General features: G+C 40.7%; 1 protein-coding gene across 4 annotated transcripts in view; it reads left to right on the forward strand.

The window, feature by feature from the left end:
- Nucleotides 1–670: 670 nt before the first annotated feature.
- The window catches only part of CDK14 (cyclin dependent kinase 14), a 548,800-nt gene continuing 526,797 nt past the window's right edge, over nucleotides 671–22,673 (forward strand). For 3 of the 4 annotated variants that reach the window (XM_035020522.1, XM_035020524.1, XM_035020523.1), the window contains exons 1-2: nucleotides 672–1,211; nucleotides 8,254–8,285. In XM_035020522.1, coding sequence (XP_034876413.1) covers nucleotides 1,121–1,211; nucleotides 8,254–8,285 — 123 coding nt within the window. In that variant the 5' untranslated portion in view covers nucleotides 672–1,120. Of the gene's footprint in view, nucleotides 1,212–8,253; nucleotides 8,286–22,673 lie in introns of all 4 variants that reach the window. The other variant, XM_035020525.1, reaches the window with a different exon arrangement.

The raw sequence follows: 22,673 nt of genomic DNA on the forward strand, positions 1-22,673 counted from the left end.
CCATCAGTCACTCAGAGTGACACATGGGCGAAGGAAACAGCACAGCCCTGCCTTGGGGGGTTACAGTTGACGCTTCTACCCCTGCACTTGACGCCCCTAAAAAACGGGCCCACCTTTCCCACTGGATCTTTCCCTTCACGGTCTTTCTGGCAAAACTGGCGGTAAAAAAAGTCATCGCCAAACCTGAGCGGTCCCCAGGCCTTTCCATTCCCCGGACTCGGAGGCAGTGGTGGCGGCCACCCCCTCCCCCCAACTCCTCGCTCTTTTCACGCGCGTTCGTGGCAAGGAGAAAACCACTCAGATCAATGACCGAGATCCAGGGCCTTCCCTTTGGGTGGCCTCCCCACCGCGTGAGACGGGGTCCCCGTCGCGGCCCGTTCCCAGCGCTGCCCGCTCGAGGCCCTCCGTCGGCCCCGGTCGAGGAGCGCGCGGCCGCGGCGGGGCGGGCCGGGCCGGGAGAGGCGCGCGGGGCGGCCGGGAGGGGGCGCCGCGGGGGCGCGAGCCCGGCTGACAGGCCCGAAGAGGGCGCGACTCCGAGCCCGGGCGCCGAGGTCCCGCGGGGGTCCCGCGCCGGGTCCTTTGCCCAGGGAAGGCGGGGCGCAGGCGGCGGGCGGGCGGGCGGGGCGGCGAGGGCGGGGCGGGGGCGGTTCCGCGCCGCGGCTCTTTCTCCCGAAGGCCCGAAACTCGGGGCTGAGAACTTCTCCCCGCCTGCGCCCCGTGCACTCGGCGACCCCCGGCTCCCGCACCCCGTTCCCAGCCCGCGCCGCCCCGCCGCCGGCCGCCCGCCGCGCCGCTCTCGGTTACAAAGGAGGGAAAATGAGCCGGGCGGCGGCGCGGCACGGGGCTACCGCGGCGGCGGCGATGGCGGCCGCCCCCGGCACCACGTAGAACGCCCCCGCCCGCGCAGCCGCGGCCCAGGCCCGAGCGGAGCCTGCAGCTCGCCGCTCGCCTCCCGAGCCCAGCGCGTCGCCTCCCGGCCGGAGGAGGAGGAGGTGGTGGGAGAGGAGGAGGAGGCGGAGGAGGCGGCGGCGGCGCCGCCTTCTTGCCGCGCGCCCTCGCCGTTGTCTGCGCTCCGCTCTGGACCAGTTTGGGGAAGTTGCCCGAGCCCAGTGTCGCCCAGATGTGCGACCTCATTGAGCCGCAGCCGGCCGAGAAGATCGGCAAGATGAAGAAGTTGCGGAGAACTTTGTCGGAGAGTTTCAGCCGCATCGGTGAGTGGCGCGCTGCCCCGGGCGCCCGGCCGGTCGCCCCCTCGTCTGCTCCTCCTCCCCGCGCTTCTGGCACCACCCATGCAGCGGCCACCCGCGGCTGGCGTGGGTGCGCTGCGAGCGGACGGTGGACCGAACAGTGCCCGGACCTGGGGGGAGGGCGACAGTGGAAAGGAGAGACACCCCTTCCCTCAGGATCTGGGGGTTCGTTTGTGGATGATCTTAAGCCTACAGCTTGGGTTCCGTGTCCTCGCCACGAGCGCTCGGGCTTTCGCGCCCGCGGTGCACAGGCGATGGGACGCCCCGGGCCCCGCTGCGCAACCGGCTGCACGGCCGCCGGGGTCACTTGTTATTTTTATTTATTTATTATTTATTGCGTGCAGGCTTTGCTCTGGGGTGTTTAGTAAATAACTTAGCTTTGGAAATTGGTGAGACGTTGAGTTGTGCCTTGGTATTGTTTAAGACATCCAACCTAAAGGGAACTGGGACAGATACCTTGGGACCTTTTGTTCGGTACTTCGGGTCTTCGAAAGCGAGATTTGGCTGTTCCGTCCCGAGCTCTCCGAATCTTTCCATTGCGGCAAATAAAGGCGCGCTGTGAACTTATCTGAACATTTAGGAATGAGTCTCCCGAACTTCTCACATTTACTAGAGCTCGGGAACTATTGTCTTTAAACCGGCCAACCAACCAACTGATGTACAAATAAAAACTGACTGAGAAATGTTTAGGACATTTAAGAATAAATCCATGTCACAGACTGTAACAGGGTGACAACAGTATTGTGTGGAATGGGTTTGTTAGCTTTTTAGGGTTGGCCATAGAAAGCCCCTTACCTTAAGACGGTAGCTGCTTCCTCTAACGTTGTAACTTTCATTTATGTAGGTAACTGTTTTCAGCAAGAGAATCATACAAACACTAAAAATAACCCCTCAGATTCCCTAAGAAGCCTTCTAGCCTTTGTTTCACTTGTTTAACATGTCATCCATGTTAATGAACGTGTTAATGGAAATTAAGCATAAGGTACTTAATTCCTTAAAATAAACCCCTGGGGTGCATATGAGTGTTGTAGTCATCCTTCCATCCCTTCCTTTAAAAATCATTTTATAAGTGCACTCTAAAATACGCAAACTTTGTTCAAGCAAGAGAAAATATGGATCAAAATTTAGCCTAGTTTTCTTTGTTGTCTTTAACTTAAAATTTCCTATTGGCATACAAAATCTCTCCCAAAATGGCTGTAAAGTTATGGTGTGAAACCAATATTTAATCCTGGTTTTACTTATTACATGTATTGGATATTTGCAGTTTCACTTTTACTTAGGGATGCATATGAAGAGTTCCTACATGCAAATGAAGATTGAAGCCAAGAAGAATGTGAGAGAGCAAGGTGTTGAGTTGGTGTGCATTTTTAAGGAGAGTGTTCTGCCCGGGACCCAAACCATCTCAGAGGCGGGTTCTGGAGTCCATTAAGCCCTGTTCTAAAACACATTAACTGTATATTTACTAATGCTAATGACTCTGTTGGAGCCCTTCCAGTTTTGTGTTAAATAATTCATTGCAGTTGAATCTCAGTAAGAAACCAAGGACATTAATACAAAAATTCCTTATGTTTAAGCAATTTCAAGATTTTGATCTCCAATCAGTAAAATTTGGATTAACTACAGTGCTGGCAAGTGTGGGGTATTACAGTTAATTGGATTTTCTAGCTTACTGAGAGTTAGTGATGTGAAACTCCTTTTGATTCCAACACTTCTAAAATATGTTCTAAGATATAGTAGATTTTACTTCCTCCCTTTCAGAAACAGTACAGTGCAGTGAACATAACTGATTATTTCTTGTATTGATGGAGGGTCATGATTCTGAATACTAACTCTCATTCTGGAATACTGTAAAAGGAGATAAAGAGGTTTACGTGGTTATGCTTGTATATAGCAAACCCAAGACATGCACTGGAAATGGGATTACAGAAAAATGCATCTTTGTTATCTATGTATTTTCTTAATGTTTTATTAGCAAAATTACAAAGCAATAAAATCAATTTGATTATGTAAAGATTTTAAGGTGCTTGAGGCTATGGAATGGAGTTTTTACTATGGAATTATATAGTGCATAGATTCAGGATGTGGGCTGTGTGTGTCAGACCACTGGGATTTCCCATCTTGCCACTTGTAGCTATGTGACCTTGGACAGGTCCCTCCACTTCTGAGCTTCAGTTTTTCATGTACAACTCAGTTTTGTTATTGGCACTTAGTGAAATAACGCATATGATGTCCTGTATGGTACATAGTGCAGACTCCATAAATATTCATAATATGTTATTATCGTTATTGGTGATTACATCATATTGACATAATTGATCTTCTAGTGGGAAGCAAGAGAAGTGAGGGGAAGAAGTGGCTACTGACTTCACAGTATAAAAACAGGATGGGTTTTGGAGTTAGTCTGGTCTGGGTTTGAACCCTGTTTTCCCAGCTTGCTGTGTGCCTTGGGCAACTAGCAGAATACCCCTAAACTCCAGAGTCCACAGGTATAAATTTTCTCAAGGTTGTTGTGAAGATTAAATCAGGTACGACACATAAAATATCTAGTGCAGTATCTGTTACATGTGAAGAACAGTACTGGGGGCTGATATTCTTCCTTCCCATTTCTCTGTTTATCCCCATCTTCCTCCTCTCTTCATTGGTACTTCATGAGGAGATCAAAGAGCGAATGGTTTATTCTTGTTGAATAATACAACATCTCAACATTTTCATTCCCTTTAACCAGTCTACAATGGCTTTTGAAATAAACATACTGACTTAATTTTGCTTTTTTAGGATGATTCAAAAGTGTAGCTTGTTATATGGCAAAAGATACAGTATCGTTGTTTAGCCATGAGAAATTAATCATTGATAGAAAATGAGGACAACGTTTGAAAGTATGTGATATTCAGTGTTTATTATTAACGGTTTTGACTATATAAAAGTGGTAATGCTAATGTTTAATTTATTCACACTTGAGTGATCATGTCAACTTTGTCACTACCCATCCCAAATACAGCTGATCTGAAATTACTATGTTATATAAGGTCTAATAAAACACATTTGCTTTCAAGCCATAGCACTCTAATTTATGACATCTGCCAGAGAGTGACTATAACACAGTTACAGTTCTTTTATAAGATGGGTGTAATTGAATTTCAAAGGCAGTCACTGATTTCAGTGGTGAGTATTTATCGTTTTCTGCTAAATAGTGTCAGTGTGTTCACTTATTTAGGAACTACTGTAGTTGTCTTATGTTTTTTGTTGTTGTTTGTTTTGTTGTTTGGTTTATTTTTTTGGTTAGCATAAAAAACGACAAATGGGAACTTAGTTGTTAAAAAGGTTATATTAGGGGCTCCTGGGTGGCTCAGTCGTTGGGTGTCTGCCTTCAGCTCAGGTCATGATCCCAGGGTCCTGGGATTGAGCCCTACATCGGGCTCCCCGCTCCACGGGAAGCCTGCTTCTCCCTCTCCCACTTCCCCTGCTTGTGTTCCCTCTCTCACTGTGTCTCTCTCTGTCAAATAAACAAAATCTTTAAAAAAAAATTAAAAAATAAATAAAAAGGTTATATTAAAATCCTTTTCCTCTTTCCTTTCCTTCTTTCTTTTAATTTTTAAATGATAGCCTAGGAGGAGGAAGGCTTTCTGTAATATCTGGCGAAAGAATAAGGTCAAACTGGCATTTCTTCATATTCATTTGAGTGCATTTCTTCACACTTATTTGGATTAACTTGTAGAGAAAGGAAGTTTGTACTCTGTGATATTGGAGATGAACCCCATGTGTACCATTCCTTTAAAAGATGTAGTTTGTGAGAGAACTGAATGAAAGGAAGAGGCTATGGTTACATTGAATTTTGGGGTTTGTTACCTTGTGCTGTATGTGTGTAATGTAGGGTCCAGCTGTCATGTGATAAGTCCATTCTTAAGGGTAAAGGTTCAGGCACAGAATTTAAATATAGTACCAATGTTCTCTCCCCATGTAGTTTCAGAAGATTTTAATTTGCCAACTGTGAAATGGAATTTATATCTATGATCCTTTCATAAGAGAAAATAGTGTATGGTTTTCATATACCAAAACTTTAGTGTGTCTCAAAATATAAGAGGCTATTGTTTTGCCATTGAGGTAGAACTCATTAATTTAACAAATAATTATTGAGTACGTCATATGTGCTAGATACTGTGCTGACATTGAGATTCAGCGGCCGCTCTTACCAGTCCTCAAGGACTTTAAGAGGATACAGGCCAATGAATGGGCACTGACAATATAGAGTGACAAATTTTACCAGGAAGATTAACATAATTTGCTGTTGGAGAACATACGAACGACACCACTTTAGTCTTGGTGGGATCATGGAAAGCTTTCTGGAGGAAGCAGTGTCTGAGTAGAGGACTAAATAGGATATCTGAATATCTTAAATGATTTAATATATACCACCTTGTTAACCCATAAAAATGTAATATGCTCGCTATTCCAGGATATCTTCGAAGACAACTGTGAGTTTACATTTACATGAATGATTAATGACAATCAGGGAATGTAATCAATAATGAGATGTTGTGTGCTTGTTTAGGTCAGAGTTTATTCATCAATGACCTGATAAATATTTGGCAGAGACATCTTTAATTGGCCTTTGTTGTTACTGTTAACTGCTGTTCAGGGCAAGGATTCAATATTTATAAGTAACTGTGTAAAGCGTCAGTCTGCCAATAAAGGGTTTCAACGAAGCCATAGCTTTTTGGGGGTCTTAAAATGTTCTCCCCTGTGGTATCTTGGGCTTGAGAATAGAATGCGGGGGAGAGAATCTAGCTTCCTGCTACTTATATTTTAGAAAGCACAGCTGCAGTTCCTCTTCTGTTTCTTCCTTCTCTTTCTGTCTTCAGACCCACCTCTTTATCCAGGAGGCAAGAAAGAAAGAGCCCCGTCCAGATGTCAGAGACATTTTAGTTTTTTGCTTTCTCTCAGCTGGAGGGTCTTCATTCTGTTGGCAGTTACCCGAAGGATAGTATCAAGTGTAGTTCCTATTTGATGCTTTGCTTAAGGCAACCCATGGCTAAATTTTGGAACTTTATCATGAACTATAGGAAGTTTGTGCTGTGAATTATAAGTTTGGTGCTTTAGCTTTGCATCTTGCATGACAGCCACATAATTTTTCATTCATCTTTGTTAAATGAGCTAGGTATGAGGCTGTACAGTGATTGTATTTGAAATCACTGAGCTAATCATTTCTTATTCCAAAAAAAAAACCACTTTTTTTTTTTTAGATGGGACAACTTGCCTATGTAGGTCATTAATATTTTATCTAGGAATCACTACAGTATGTTGATTAGAGGACATGCCTTAGGTTTGAGGGAAGCGAGGGTTGTAGTTCAGTAACATGGTTGGTTGATATTTAAAGAAAGCCTTCCAGATTAGAAGTTTTACATTCTAAGTTAAAATATAGCAATTAAAGATCATCTAGGCTCTTAGCTTTCTCGATAGCTTTCTATCGAAATAGCTTATTTTGGATTTAATGTAAGTTAAAGCAAATACATGATAAAATGTGTGTAAGTAATTAAATGCAAGATAAGCCATTTCAGACTAGGAGAAAGGGCTGTTTTTTAACTTTTCACTCAGAAGAAGTTGTCTTCCAATAAAGCAAGTAGAGAAATTTATTACAGATCAGTTTCTTAGGCAAAAAAGAGGAGAACTAAGAATTAAACTTTCAAAAACATTTTATCCCCCTCAATCTGCCCTCATCCACCTTAACTCTCCACAACCTCATCTATAGTAGGAAACAGAAAATATCCTTTTCAAGATTGCTAGACTGTATAGTATAGGCTCTGAAATGGTAGCTTCAGGGCGCCTGGGTGGCTCAGTTGGTTAAGCGACTGCCTTCGGCTCAGGTCATGATCCTGGAGTCCCGGGATCGAGTCCCGCATCGGGCTCCCTGCTCGGCAGCGAGCTTGCTTCTCCCTCTGACCCTCCCCCCTCTCATGTGCTCTCTCTCTCTCTCTCATTCTGTCTCAAATAAATAAATAAAATCTTTAAAAAAAAAAAAGAAAGAAATGATAGCTTCAGTTTAAGCACATGACTTCTCTCAGAGCTTAATTGCCAACATAATTTGCTTTCCATTGCTTTTGTCAGAACATAGCTTTCCAAGTAAGAGTGACACAAGTGCTTCTATCCTGACTAGAACTGTCTAGTATAGACCAGTAAACACCTATGCACAATTCTATAAATTGGAAACATTTCTCCAATTAGTGGTTTCAGCCAAATTAATTCCTTTGTGCATTCTCCTTAATATGAAACATTCTAAGTAATTGTAGGATTTAAGGAACTAGGGTGTTTGCCAACAATGCATGAAATACTTCTCTTTCTCTTCAGAGTAATAAAATTCCAGTTCTGAAGCTGCATATTTAAATAAATTTTAAGTATTTGCTAACTCCTATAAAATATTCTGAATGTATTGTTTCCTTTCGTGATACTTTGTTATAAAATGGATCATGTTGAAATGCTTGAATTATGTCTCTGCAGTGCTTATTTTACATGCTTAATCTTTTCTCACCGTATTTAAACTTCCCTCGGCATGAAAATCTCATTCAGGGCACTGTGCAGAGGGGGTGTCATCCTGACAATTGGTTTGGGAGGACCACACACTGTGCCCAATGATATATGCTCAAAACCCAGGAGTTGAGGGGGAAATTTCTTTAAGATTACTTTTTGATGCTTTCATACTTTCATTAAAACGTTTTTCTACTAAAGAAGAGATAGGGGAAAGATATGCATACTTCTTTTCCATACTTGGGAGGATCGTCCATTTACATATTTATGAAAGTGTTTCACAAAGATGCATGCTGTGCAATTCTCTGTCTCATTTGCAGCTTTCCTATTTGTATCGTAACATTGTTATTCAGGTTGGGGTACAGTTTTACTTTCTGAAATGAAAACACCATACTGCTTTGTTTTCCTTCTGTTTTCTAGAACTTAGATGCTTAGCCTCTTTGAGATGTTTCACAATAACTGTTTCCTTTCCCTTTTTATTTTATAGCTTTGAAGAAAGACGACACCACCTTTGATGAGGTAGGTTAAATTTCTTTATCTAATGTTAGATGTATTTAATTACCGCCAGGTACAGTTAATAGGTGCCAACTTCACACTTAGAAAAAAAATGCCTTAAAAAAAAGATGACATCTCTCTAGTTACATTATTTTCAGTTTTAAGTAATCATTCGAAGGAGTTTTGGTAGCAATCAACATAAATATGTCTTTTTAAATGAATAAAGGATACCCGCTGGCCTTTGTATTGCTGCTTTCTTAATGGTGGTGGAGCTGGTGAAGCCCAGTGTGAGGTGGATGCTTAGGGCAAGTCTGGAGTTGTTGGGGAGTTGGGCATCACGGCTCCCTGCAGCCCTCCTCTGACTCCGGGTGTGATGTGATGTTGACGCCACATATTGTCTGTGAGACTCCCAGAGGAGAAGCTGACTTTTCCTGTTCTTGTTTTTCTATTCTTTGTATATCAGATCTGTGTTTATCTACTTGCTACAAAGTAGCAAAAAAAAAGTCTGTTCCAGTAAGGCCGAGGGTTCCTATGTAATTAATAGCATTCTGAATGTGATTTTTAAATTGTAGTCTTTCCTGAGTTTTGTGTAGTATCAGTGGGAATCACAAGAGATACAATGTGTTTACAAAATACTCTCAAGAGAGCTATAGAGTGAAGTGTTTCATTGTCACCATCCAAAGCCACAGTTACTGATCTGTGTTATAAACTGGGCCACGTGTGTCTATATATTGGGAGTTTATATGTGAACACAGAGGTATACACACAACGTGCTTATCCTGCAGCCTAATGGAGCCTAGATTAGTTTGGTTGTGGTTGTGATTTTTCAGTTGCAGATTCTATGAAATATGCTACCTGTCGTCCCTCTGTGTAGTGCTTCAGAGAAGTGAGGACATTTGTGCTCAGGGAAAGGCCCCTTGACCATGTGGTTGGCCGTGGTGCAGGGCAGGACCACACAGGGAGAGCCTGCTCCAGATCGGGATTTTGGATGGGGCCAGTGACGTTTGGTTCTCACGGTCTGCTGCTTCGTCGTTTGCACCTGTTCTTTTTTTCCTGGCACCCAACTCTGTGGAGCTATGTGTCCCTGGACTCCAAAGCAAGTTCCCCTACGAGGAGTCCTGAAACATCCTGTAAAACTTAGTTATTTTAGACCTGAAGCAGTAGAGGACATTTTCTTCCTCATCTGTAGTAGGTAATAATGATGTTCACCTCTAAACCTGTATTTCTGGAATGCCTGCAGTGTTACTGAGATGCTTCTAGGAGAGTATTTTCTTCTCAGAAGAAATCAGTGTGAGAATATTGGACACCTTTTCTCTCTTTGTAAAGAAAAGTCTCCCCTCTAATTATGGAGGTAATTTAAGCTTACATAAAAAAGAAAAATAAGGAAAAAGAGAAAGAAAAATCTCCCAATCCTATTATCTAACTACAACCACTGTTGAATGTTCTTGTTTCTTTCTCCTTGTTCAGAAACCAAAAAAAAAAAAAAAAAAAAAAGCCATATATTGCATCCTGCTTTTTTTCTTATAAAAGCAATAATGTGGTATTTTCCCATGTTTTTACAGAGGACTCCTAATCATTATTAGGGATTTGAAAAACCTCCTGTTTAGTTTAAATACCATTGTTAATGATTGTATGTTATTTTGTTATGTGGCTGTGAGATTAGCTTTCACAAAAACCTGAGGCTGGAACCTAGATGAAAGTTAAGGATATATCAAGCCAATAACAACCCACCCTCCTTTACCCGGAAACCTGCACAAAGGTCTGGATTTTGTCATTTGGGGCAAAATTATCCTTAGCTTTTACAAAGTGTTTTCCTTCCTCTGCACCGCAAGAGATTGGTTAAAAACCTCAAATTAGTAAATTGCAGAATGGTACACCTGGAAGAGATGTTGGAAATCACGTGACCGACTTTATCATTTCACTGATGAAGAAATTGAGGTGCAGAGGGGCCAGGGAATTTCCAGTTAATTATGGGAAGTGCCAGGGTCAGGCACCTAGGAGACAGCAGTAGTAAAGTCATGCCTGGGTGTAAACCCGAACTTGACTACCCTTTCAGGGGCAATTAACTTACTTTTTCCAAACCTTTTATCAATTAGAGATACTTATCTCCCTCCTAAGATTGTTCTGAAGATTAAATAAGCTATATATGTAAAGGTAACAGGTAGTGATGGGCACATAGTAAGTGTCTCAGTTGGCATTGTCATTGTCTTTGTCGTTATTATCACCATCATCATCATCATCTCTTTACCGACGTTCTCACCATGACATCACCTTCTGTATTTGGAAGGGCTACAAGGAGGAAGGAAAGATTTAGTTCAAAATTAAGAATTAGAGTTATAAAGAGAGTTACTTTCGGATACTCCTCTAAAATTCAGCTTTGTAATCCTCGGGTGTCTTGCACGTGGTTAACATTCAATAAATATATCTGTTGAATATGAGTAAATATCTGTTGCTAATAAGGAAAGAGAGTGTTGAACCAAATGTCAGTGTGGATTCTCCTTTGCCAGTTTCTAGCCATTCAGTTTTCTTGTTTGTAAAACCAGTCAGGTAGATAGATGATCATCCTCAAGTTGCTTTCTATCTTTAAATGTAGGCTGAAATCTTACGAATTTACAATTTTACTAAGATCAGAAAAGAGCACTGCATCTGTGATTAAATAAACAGAAAATCACCAAGTTGTTCAATGACCGTCTTCAAACTACAGTGTTAGAAGTTTTCTTGAACTCATTTCTTGGTCTTCTTTTCCTCTTGTAGTCTGTTGGAATTCAGGTAAGATTTGACTCTTCAAACGTGGGGGCTGGGTAAGCTTCTTAGATACACATCAAGGTGTGGCAACTCTCTTCTTACTCAGTATTTATGAGGGTGGAGGGCTACTTAGCTCGAGGCTAGAGTGTAGTTGCTACTCCCTGATTGCTACAGAGGATTTCTCTAGGGTTTGTGTAAATGTTTGACCTTGAGGAGAGGAGAAAAAGAAATGTGGACCTATTTGAAAGACCTAGTTATTCATTCATTCTTAAATAGGCTAAAATACCATGACTGCAAATTTTTATAAGCATCCTGGAATTATATTCAGGAACAGTGTGCTAATGGTTGTTGTAGAGAGAGAATGAGGCACTTTGGAAGTTAAGTATGGAGGGATGTTTACAATAGGCAATTTTGTTGGAGTAGGAAATTTTGTTGAAGCCCATCATATTTGGGGAGAGGATGACCTTTTGGCCTTCATTCATTGTGTATCTGGGCCCTGATTAAAATAGGAAGCATTTTATGCTCTGCGGGTTTAATCTGTATATTTGATGTGGATAGACTAACCATTTATAAGGATATCAGGATATCCTTATATAAAGTTGCAGAACTTTCTAAATTCTTTCTCACCTTTTTGTCCCCAGTAGATGTCGTAGGCCATGTCCCCTGAGTGGTCCCATTTTCCCTGTGCCAGTGAACAATACTATACTATGACTTCAAGGAAGGCTTTGAATCTTATTTTTTATTTAGTGATTTGTTTTAAAATGAGACCTAAAGTACATTGGGGAGGGTATGTGCTATGGTGAGCACTGTGAATTGTGTAAGACTGATGAATCGCGGACCTGTACTTCTGAAACAAATAATACATTATATGTTAAAAAAAAAAAAAAAAAGAAGATAGTAGGAAGGGAGAAATGAAGGGGGAGAAATCGGAGGGGGAGATGAACCATGAGAGACTATGGACTCTGAGAAACAAACTGAGGGTTTTAGAGGGGAAGGGGTGGGGGATGGATTAACCCAGTGATGGGTATTAAGGAGGGCACGTATTGCATGGAGCACTGGGTGTTATATGCAAACAATGGATCAAAAACTTAATGTTAGTATGGTGACTAACATAATAAAATTAATAAAAAATGAAAATAAAAAAATAAAATGAGACCTGAAGTATAAAAGGTCAGAAAATACAGTTAATCTCTTCCAATGTAAAAGTACTTCGCCTAAAACTTTCCAAACTTTGAAAGTAAAAAGTTCTGAGTAAGTATAAACATGTGTATAGAAAGAGTTGGAAATGTCTAAAGCCACAACAATTTAGGAATTGTTCTTGTGTGTAAATGAAAAAGGTTAAATTGTGTCGTTTTTGTTCTGCTTCATGCCTTTGTGTTATTTTAGCTCTGATGAATTGCCAGAACAAAGTGTTGACTATGCTTGGCTCTTTAGTGAGACATACAAAAATTCTAGTGATTGAAATAAACCTTTGAAAATACAAAGAGTTTTGTTTGTTTATCATATATAATCCAGATAATTAAGCACTTATTTGTTTGGAAAAAAATGAATGGTCACTTACAGGTTTTCTAATTCTTCTGTGCTCTGGTCAGTTGTTCCTTGTTTGCAAAGTAGAAGGGGCTGCCAACACAGGTTTTGGCATTTTCCAGCTATTTTATTTCTTGTATCCTAAGGAAATGTGTACAGAGCGTCTGAAATGTCTTAACATTTTTACATTTGATCCTTAACTTCCTCAAGTACATTTTTATAGGTTAACTTGCTTCTTCTCTACTTAATATAGTAATTTTGTGCGCTAGATGGGGGTAGTATGCCTTGATCTCTGCTTCTAGTCCAAGCCCTCTTTGTAATTATGTATAAAGATACACTGGAGAAGATAGATTTCCAGAAGTGATTTTTCTGAGAACCCGATTCTCGGAATCAGGTACAAATATGATTTGGGGATACCCCTGGGCATTATGTTCCCTGCACCGTGGGTGGTGGGAGCTGTTGCCGTTTTTTCTAGCACCTAACTGCTGTTACCATCTCAGGCCTCGGAGTCTGTGAGTAGCGTATAGATTGTATACAGCCGTCTAGCTTCCGACTTCCCAGACTGCCTCATGGAAAATACGAAATCCCAGTAACAGTCTTTCCCTGTTAGCTTCTTCATGCTTTCTTTTCTTTGCTGGCTCCCTGTTTCCAGATGACTCCTTCTCCACCTGCCCTGTCCCCTTTTTCAGCCTGCAACCCATCCCCCTCCTCTGTTTCCTTCTCTCTTCGTTCATTGTACATCACTCCCCTGCCAGTATCCTCAATGGCCGTATCCCTTTGTACTTTGCTGGTAATCTACTCTGCCAGCCCTCGATTCTGACCTGGCATCTTTTCCTCTCTTACCCACTGGCTGCCAAGAGCTGCTTGAGGAAATCACTCTGTAAATAAATTTATCCTCTCCGGCCTTCGCTGGAACCCGAGGCAACCGTGCGCAGTCTTGCACTGTGTGGCTGGGCCTGTTTCCTGCTGAAACCTTTCCACGTCCCTCAAACCTCCTAGCTACCCTTCTCCACCCCTCCTTCCTTTAGGAGATGACTCCCCCTCTGTATTCGTTTGCTACACTTGCCATAGAAAAGCACCACAAACTGGGTGGCTTGAACAACAGAAGTCAATTGTCTCACAGTTCTGAAGACCAGAAGTCTGAAATCAAAGCGTGGGCTGGGCTGGTTCCTTCCGAAGGCTGCGAGCGAAGGATATGTCCCAGGCCTCTTTCCTTCGTTTGCAGATGGCTTTCTTCTCCCCGTGTGTCTTTGCATCACCTTCCCTTAATGAGTATCTGTGGATCCAACTTTCCCCTTTTTATAAAGACACCAGTCCATGAAGGAGGGCACGTGATGTCATGAGCACTGGGTGTTATATAAGACTGGTGAATCACTGACCTCTACCTCAGAAACCAATAATACATTGTATGTTCATTAATTGAATTTAAGTAAAAAAAGAAAGAAAGAAAAAATATAAAGACACCAGTCATATTGAATTAAAGGCCCACCCGACTCCGGCATGACCTCCTCTTAATTTAACTAATGACATCTGCACTAACCCTATTTCCAAAGAAGATCACATTCGGAGGTACGGGGTGGGGGTTGGGGTGAGGAAGACTTCCACATAAGAATTGCTGGTGGACACGGTCCGACCCGTAACACCCTCCAGCTCCTTGGAACACTTAGTACTATTAGATGTCAGCACCTTGCCTGCGTGGGTACCTTCATTTGCTCCAATTTTACTTCCCTTTTTCTGGTCTCAGAGGAGGATATATCTTTTCTGCTGTCCCAGGCTAGTTCCTCCTCCTTCCCTCTTCATTCCTTTCCCTGCTTTCACTCCAGAAGTGTGTGTAATTGAGTCTTCCCTTCCTTACCTACTTACCCTTTCTTACCCTGTCTCTTCCTTTATACAGGTGTTCTAGCCGAGGCGCTGAGCGCGGGCAAGCCTTCCCCATCTCTTCAGTGGCAGCGGAAGCCCTCCGTCCACTGTGATCATTTTGTCATGCTCCCCCTGAGGAGTCTGTCCAGCCTTGCTTTTGGCTACTCCCTTATTATACTTAAACGCGCCTGGCTGACCTCGCTTGCTGCTCTGAACTCCGCACCCAGATATTAGATGTTTCTCCCTCTGTGTCTCGGCACGTACAAAATCCTCCTAAACCTCTGCCTTTTCCCTTTCCTGTATCAGTGATTTTCCAAGGCAGAAGCAGCCTGACACCGACCTGCGCTTCCCTCCAGGCCCCACATCCTGCCACTGGCTTGGTCCTTGTTGCCTCCTGCCACCTCCCTTCCCGCTGCTGAGGCTCACAGTGAGCCTCAGCCTCTCTTGCCTGGGCTTGCAGTCAGTGTCTCACGGCTTCCCTGCCTACAGCTTGCCTCCTGTTCCAGCACTGTACCAGATCTGAAATGCCAGTCATGCGTTTCTCTGGCTTAGTATTTTATTTTTTTATTTATGTGTTTATTTATTTTTTAAAAGATTTTATTTATTTATTTGACAGAGAGAGACACAGCGAGAGAGGGAACACAAGCAGGGGGAGTGGGAGAGGAAGAAGCAGGCCTCCTGCTGAGCAGGGAGCCCCATGCAGAGCTCGATCCCAGGACCCTGGGATCATGACCTGAGCCGAAGGCAGACGCTTAACCGACTGAGCCACCCAGGTGCCCCTCTCTTGCTTAGTATTTTAAAAGCTCCCTCTTGGCTGCAGGTTGAAGTCCAGACTCTTAACTTGGCATTCAAGGCCTTCTGTGATCTATCTCTTGCTCACCTTTGCACCCTCATCAGTTGTCTCTTACTTTAATGCCTTCATTATCATTCCAGCTGCCACCACCTCAGTTCCGACTTTATCACTTTTACCTTTTTTTTTTAATCCCAGTAACCTCTTAATTGGTCTCACTGTTCCGCCTCTCACTCCTCTCCGCCACCCTTCCCCACATGTCTTTCTTGTCATGACACTTCCTGATTCAAAGATTTGTGCAGCAAGTATTTATTGATGTGTTTTTTATGTCAGCCTCTGGATATCCTCTGAACCTGACTCTCAGTCTAGTAAGTCTCACAGAATTTAATCCCACTGGCATGTACCTGTTGGCCCGCTCCTGTCATCGTGGAGTATTGGGCCTGGGCACAAATTCAGTCTCACTTTCTTTATAGTAAGATTTTACATGACTTTATATCCGCTTTTATTTTCACCGTGGTCATGTCTGACATCCCTGGAACCTGTCCCGTGCAAGAAGTCTGGAAATTTACAGACTATTCTCTGACTGTGCCAGTAATCTGGTACGTAGTAATTTTTCCAATGTGACATTTCAGGTGGCTGAAAAAGAACCTCACTTCCTCCTTAATTCTGTCATTGGAACTTAGTTGAAGTTTTTGGATTCTTAAAACTTTCTGTGCTTTAGTTTTTCCTTTCTATAAATGTTTGATCACATTTACTCTCTCCCTAATTATGGTAGACATAATTACAATAATTATGTCTCGTCCCAGACAGTGGCTAGAATGTCTGGGTAGTGCTGTAAAAATTGGGAGAGGAAGTAACGTGTCACACATTGTAAAATGTATGACATTTGGGAGAATTAGTCACTTCCATATTCTTAACTCCCAAAAGATAGAATGTTACAGAAATTGGAAGCATGAGTTGGGTCCCGTTTGTCTTCGTGAGCTCTGTGCATCCTGGTGGCAGGCCCGTTAACCTATAAGAAGTCTCACCTGTAAGGGTAGTTGATGTTCCCTTACTGGGTGTGCTTTGATTTGCATGTTGGAATTCTTTTGTAGAGAGCTGACCTTTGGTGTAGGGAGTGTTTTTAATACAACTTAGGTATTCATGATATTCTTCAACAAGAACAAAATGGGCCCAGCTACAGGGAGTATGTTATACCCATTTTCTTTCTCACTGAAATTTGAGCCATTGATTTATAATCTACGAATCCTTAAATTGCTTGGTTGCATTTGCGATGGCCTCTTACTTACTCTGGGCACCATAATGATAATTGAAATCAGCTAGGCCAAGGGGTTAAGGTTTTCAGAGGACTGGAATCATGTTCTGTACTTGATCAGGAGTGTGCTGACCTTTAGATCAGTGTGACAGATAAGTGGCCCTTCTCTGAGAGATACACTTACTAATTTTTTTTTGTAGTCTAAAACACACTTAACTCTTTTTATTCTCTGTGTCATAAAATTGACAAAAGGCACAATTACAAAAAATTGGAACCAAAAAATTGCTCTCTATTTTGCAAGCTTGATTCCTCCAGGATGCATCAGTATGAAGTTTTTGGAAGGCGCTCTTTCACTGTGTAAAGACAATAATTGAAGGAATATTCAGTTTTTCCTTCTGAACCTGTTTTGTTGTCAGTATATAAAGTTGGTTTAGTTTAGTTTTTAAGTTTTCTTTCTTTTCTTTTCCCTCCCTCCCTGCCTTCTTCCTTCCCTCCTCCCTCCACCCCTTTCTTTTTTCTTTTCTTTGTTTTAAAAATACGGGTCTGGGGATTTCCTTAAAAAAAATTTTTTTTTTTAATGATCTGAAAATATGGCAGTAGTCTGTACTACAGTGTCTTAATTTAAAATGCTTTTCTGAGAGTATGTCATATCCCACAGGTGTGTTCAGATGATGAAAATGACTCAGAGCCACTTTGTGAATATCTGTTATTGAACTATTAGAAAGGAATTGAAGATGGACATTAATATAGTCACATGCGGTCTGAATTTTTTTGAAGAGCTCTTGATTTCAGATCATGCATCCCGATTTTTGGCTCAGAAAAGTAGTTTTTTTGTGTGTGTTTAAGTCTTTCTAAATAGTGACTCTAAATCCTAAATTCCATGATATTAAATGTTATATGCAAGAGTAAGGAATATGTGGACCAAAAATTTTTTAAGGCTTTTACGACTAAAGTAGAAAAAATTGTTATAACATGTAATTGGATACTCAGCTTAAGTCTTGTCAGATAGAGTACTTAGTTGACTTTTCACTGATACACATTTTTCTAACCTGGCAAATCAGACTCGTAAGTATTGAAAGAGACTTGGAATTGAACACAGTCTTGGAGTCACCAATTCTCTGTGCTTATTTGTGTTTTCTCAATCTATGTATACTCTCATGTGAGATGTCTGTAAAGTGTGATGTCTAGAAGGTATCTTCATATTCAGTGTGTGGGAATTAGCGTTCTCGTCTAGCCAACCTCAAACACATTGTTACAACTCTGTGTTCTTATCAGCTGAAATATTGAAGTGTGCACATAATTTCCTTTAAAAAAACGTAGAGCAGATTGATGTCAGTCTCTCCATTGTTTTTTGATGTATTTTCTTGAATGGGAAAGAAAGGGGCTGAGTTGCAGTTAGAGTACCAGGAATTTGGCATATCCAGAGTTTGCCCATGGGAAACGTGCCAAATACGAAAGTATGACATTTGTCTTGGTGGATACAAACTAGTCTGTTCCTTGCCTTAAAGCTGGGCTTATGACTGTAACTTAGTTACTTCAGAGCATTATTTGTTCTATTTTTAAAGGATTTTGAAAAAAAAGGAGATTGCACCAGCTCTATAAAGCAGTGATGAGTGTGAAGGGTGAGTTTCTAAATGCTTCCTAAAGATGTCAGTGCACTTCCCCTACTAAAATCACACACTTTGAGAATACTGCTGCTGTATCTAGCCAGGCTTCTTTCTTGGGAGTCTGTCATTTCCCACAGGTGTGCTCAGATGATGAAAATGACTGAGAGCCACTTTTCTGAGTCTCTATTATTGAACTATTAGAAAGGAATTGAAGATGGACATTAATATGGTCATGTGCGGTCTGAATTTTTTTGAAGAGCTCTTGATTTCAGATCATGCATTCTGATTTTTGGCTCAGGAAATAGAGTCCTAGTTCTACAATTGTGTATTTCTTCATATCTCAGTTTTCTAGATATTTTAGCCAAAAGAAGACTAAGACAGTGATCAAGAATAACAAGGAAAGGGCTAAGTAGACTAATTAGTCTACAACAGAGAAAAATGAATAAGAATAACTTAGTTATTTTTTTCAGTTTTAATGAAAATTTCATTAATTAAAAAGTTAAAGATAAAGAAGAGATAAGATTGATGAGATAAAATTGTGTTAGTAATCGTCATTCAGAGCATGAATTACAACTTCTTTTGTGTTATAGGTGTTCATTTATTTAAATCTTTAGTTGTGTAGTTCTCTTTATATCGTCTTCAAGTGAAATGATGGGGAATGTTCTGCAGCGCTTGATTCTCTTCTCTTAAAAGAAAGACTATTTAATTTTATAAATGAGCATTCTTGGGTCATTAGATATTGGGGTTCAGGTGTGCAAAAGGCCTGGTAACATATGGCCTGTCCCCAGACGCCCTAATTGAGCTCAGAACTTTCCCCAAGAGGTTTGCATTACTTTATCTAAATGATGTGTTACATGTGCAACAAAAAGGTGCTTTAGTCATAAAAGGAAGAAATAAATAAATATATACTTTGTAAGATACACTAGTTTGCCTTTATATTAATTTCTGTACAGTTATTAGAAGATAAAAATCTTAAAGCCCATATTAATGCCATTAATTGGATGACCACAATTTTGGATGATTCACTTTTACTAACTACAACGTTTCCTTTATTTTCCTTATAATATTTTTATATATATGCATTTATATACATACATTTCCCTCCATTTGAATATATTTTTAGGTAATATGGGTATATCGAACTCACCCTGGACTTTTTTTCAGGTTCAGAATTTTTCCTTCTTATCACAATTGCGTATTTTTCACTGAATAATTTTAATACTTGCTATTAAGAAAGTAATCATGCTCATTACAGGCAATTTCTTAAATATTAAAAAGCATAAAATAAACCTTACAATGTTGAGTGAAAACAACCATTACATATAGAGTAGGATCTCAGCTTTGTAAAACATACGTATCCCTGTATGTGGGGAACATCTGACAAAAGGAAATACAACAAAAGGGTAATATGGAAATTGAGGCTCATTGAAGTTGTGACTTGCTCAAAGCCCCTCAGCTAGACAGTGGTCTAATCCATTATTGCAACCCAGTCTGTCTGACTCCAGTGTGTGCTTAGCATTTTCCTGGGCTGCTTACCAGGAGAAGGGAGAAGAACAACAACACAGGCCCTATGGGTGTACTTTGTGGTGTACAGACGGGGGGAGGACCTAAAGTTCTTACAAGGATGCAACTGATGTTTGGTAGATGAGTGATTTTCCTAATAAGGAATAAGAGCAGGTAAACTTAAAGGATTCCTGTAGTAGATCTGTGTCATTTTTGAGCCGAGTTACACTCGTTTTACAGAGAGGGAACAGGGCCAGGAAGATTAAATAAGTTGCTGAAGAGAAACATGGTTAGTGTGAGATCAAGGAGGCCTCTTGTCTGAATTATTCTTCGCATTTTAGATTTCAATTTCAAGGTTATGTTAAAACTGTGCTTGTATTTCCATTTTTGTCTGGATTTGGGTGGGGATTGGATGGAATTATTTGAGATATAAGCTTGATCCTTCTGGTAGTAGGAGTTGAATACGGATTTCCTTAGGGCTCTGCAGACAGTGAAGGCTATGGAAGGGTGATGATTGGACCAGGGACCATGGATCACCAGCCTGCCTATACAGATTGGTTCCAGCTGGGAGGCATTATGAACTGATGCTAGCATGTGTTTTAACTGGCATGGTCAGAAAACAGTGTCAGAAGATCTCCCAATGGGTGTAAAATTGCCTCCTTAAACAAGACAAGTAGTTAATATCAAACAGAAAATGTCAGTTCTTTTCTTTAAATCCTGTCTACACACACACACATGCACACACACACACACGGGCATGTGAAGTGACTCTAGCTTCATTTTTATTTCATATTGTGACAACCAAAATCTCTATGAAGGTTAAAAACATAGCAGAGAAAGGCAGATATTTTTAATATTTATACCTTAGCCGAAAAAGAAAGATTTTATAGGTGGGCATGGAGAGAGACGTTGACTACTTTGTATTCCTTTTCATTGATAACCTGGGAGCTGAGAAAAGAAACAGACCAGTTTTTTCTCTCTTTCTCTTCTTCCTATACTTCTGACATCACTGGGGTTTCTTCTTTCCTTCCCCCCCCCCGCAAACTGCTTGGTCTTGCCGGGGACAGTGAGCTCCATCTTGTCTGAAGCAGATGGCTCAGCCGCCTACACGATGCTTCTCTCGCCCTGAGCCCCTTCACAGCCCAGGCAGTGGGTCCAGGCTCCTGATGACCTGCGGGCTGCCTGCGCCATCCTTCTACTGTGACCGAGATCATTCTGTTCTGGTTCGTGACTGGGCGAGGGAAGAAGAACACAAAAGCAGGCAGGAGATGCTGATGTAAAGTAATTGGCCCCTGTTTGACAATGACCAGAATGACCCCTGAAAAAAGACTTGAACTTCCTTATTCTCCCCACTGCATTTCAGGGACTGGTTCTGGCACATATATTGTGTGTCTTCTTTGTTTACCACCAGTTGAGTAGGGAAGATTTGAGGGCATGAACATAAAGCATGATTTTAGATTCTTCTCTGATACAAGTTGGGCTCAGAAGCAGGAGAATTTGTGCCTTCTTAGTGGGTTTTTTTTTTTTTTTTGATGAGAAGGATCAGAGAAGTGAAAATATCAAGAGAGCAGAATCAGTTTTCCGGTCACCAAGCTCATTAAAGTTAATATTTACTTTAAAAATGAATGTATTTGCCAACCCTTCCTTCTATTTGTTTGGGGCGCATTTAACTTATGTGGGAGAGCCTCTAACTAGTTTCCACTTCCATTTGGGCATTTTTCCTCCAAGGCCAGTGGCCTGTGTGATGTGCTGCTGAGCTCGGTTGTAACACCTATTTTTTTTTTTTTTAACTTCAAATTCCATTTATCTTGAGGGTAAAGGAAGGGAAAGAAATGAAGCTGTCAGATTTTTCCTGTTTCTCTGTGTTTACTGCTCAATCTTGTTTTCAGTAACTCAGTTGACACATTCAGGGGTTTATGAAAACTAGAAATTTGATTAAAATACAGCCTTGAAACTCAAAGATTACATTTGAAAACTTTTGATATTTTTATTCTTAATTAGAATACTGTTACATTTTTATACATAAAATGACACCTGGTCACTCATGAAAAGATAAAAAAAATACAGATGATAAAAAAACCTGAAAATTTAGAAAAATAAAATTTCATATTTAGTAAGGAATTATCTTGAATACTTTTAAAAGAATATCATTTCAGTTTACAGTGTTTTTTTTTTTTCCTGTGTAGGAACATGGTATTTCCCAGTGCTGTTCATGTTTTATCTTTTTTAAATAAAAATCTCTTCATAAAGTACATTATTGTAGTTTTCTTAATCTTTGTGGCTTGCTTTTTTCATTTGTCATTAATATTATTTTAAGACATCTCTTGAAAAATAATTGCTAATTGAGAATCAATTTTTATTGTTCTTGTTCCCATAGGATTTTATATATTTATTTTCTATTTTGCTTTTTTACTGAACTCTATGGGTTCCAGGATTTTTCAGGGGCTTCCTTTGGGTTTTCTAGGTATATAATCATATCATCTGCAAATGATTTTTTAATCTCTTCCTTTCTTGTATTTATCAGTTTTTTCCTCTTGATGCTTGTAACTTTCTAAATGAAAGCTGTTATTTTTCTTTAGGTCTCAGATGAATATTTTTCAATATAAAAATTTTTAATGAACATAAAATATTGATTATTTCAACTTCTCTAGATATTTAATAACCAAAGGGTAGAGTAAGTTTGGTTGCTGAGTTTTTAAAACATCCTGTGTCGCAGAACTGATGATTAGGCTTAATTATTTGAAGGTTGTTTTGAGGAATGTTTAAATTTATACGTTTAAAAAAAAGAGATACTATGTGCCTCTTTAGTACCTTTAGTTTGGCATTCCTTTGCTCTTAAAAGTCTATTAAATATTTCTGTAGTGAAAGCCACAAGTGTGTCCTGTAGATGGTACAATTAGTGCATAGTATTTTTGTCCAGTTAGAAATCTGAAAAATGTGTATGGACTTTTAGTGGGACATCTACCACCATTTCGGGGATCAGTGCAGATCACCAGTTTGGGGGTGAGTCACAGGAATTACTGATTTGATGTTTGATGGGCTAGGTGTTTGTCTTTGAGAGTTGATTTATTTTTGAATGATCGGCACTGGCTGTCTTTGGTTGTGACTGTGTTCTCTGTGTTCTC

This window comes from Mirounga leonina, unplaced genomic scaffold (assembly GCF_011800145.1).
Source record: "Mirounga leonina isolate KUSES-001 unplaced genomic scaffold, KU_Mleo_1.0 Mir_174, whole genome shotgun sequence".
NCBI lineage: Eukaryota > Metazoa > Chordata > Mammalia > Carnivora > Phocidae > Mirounga > Mirounga leonina.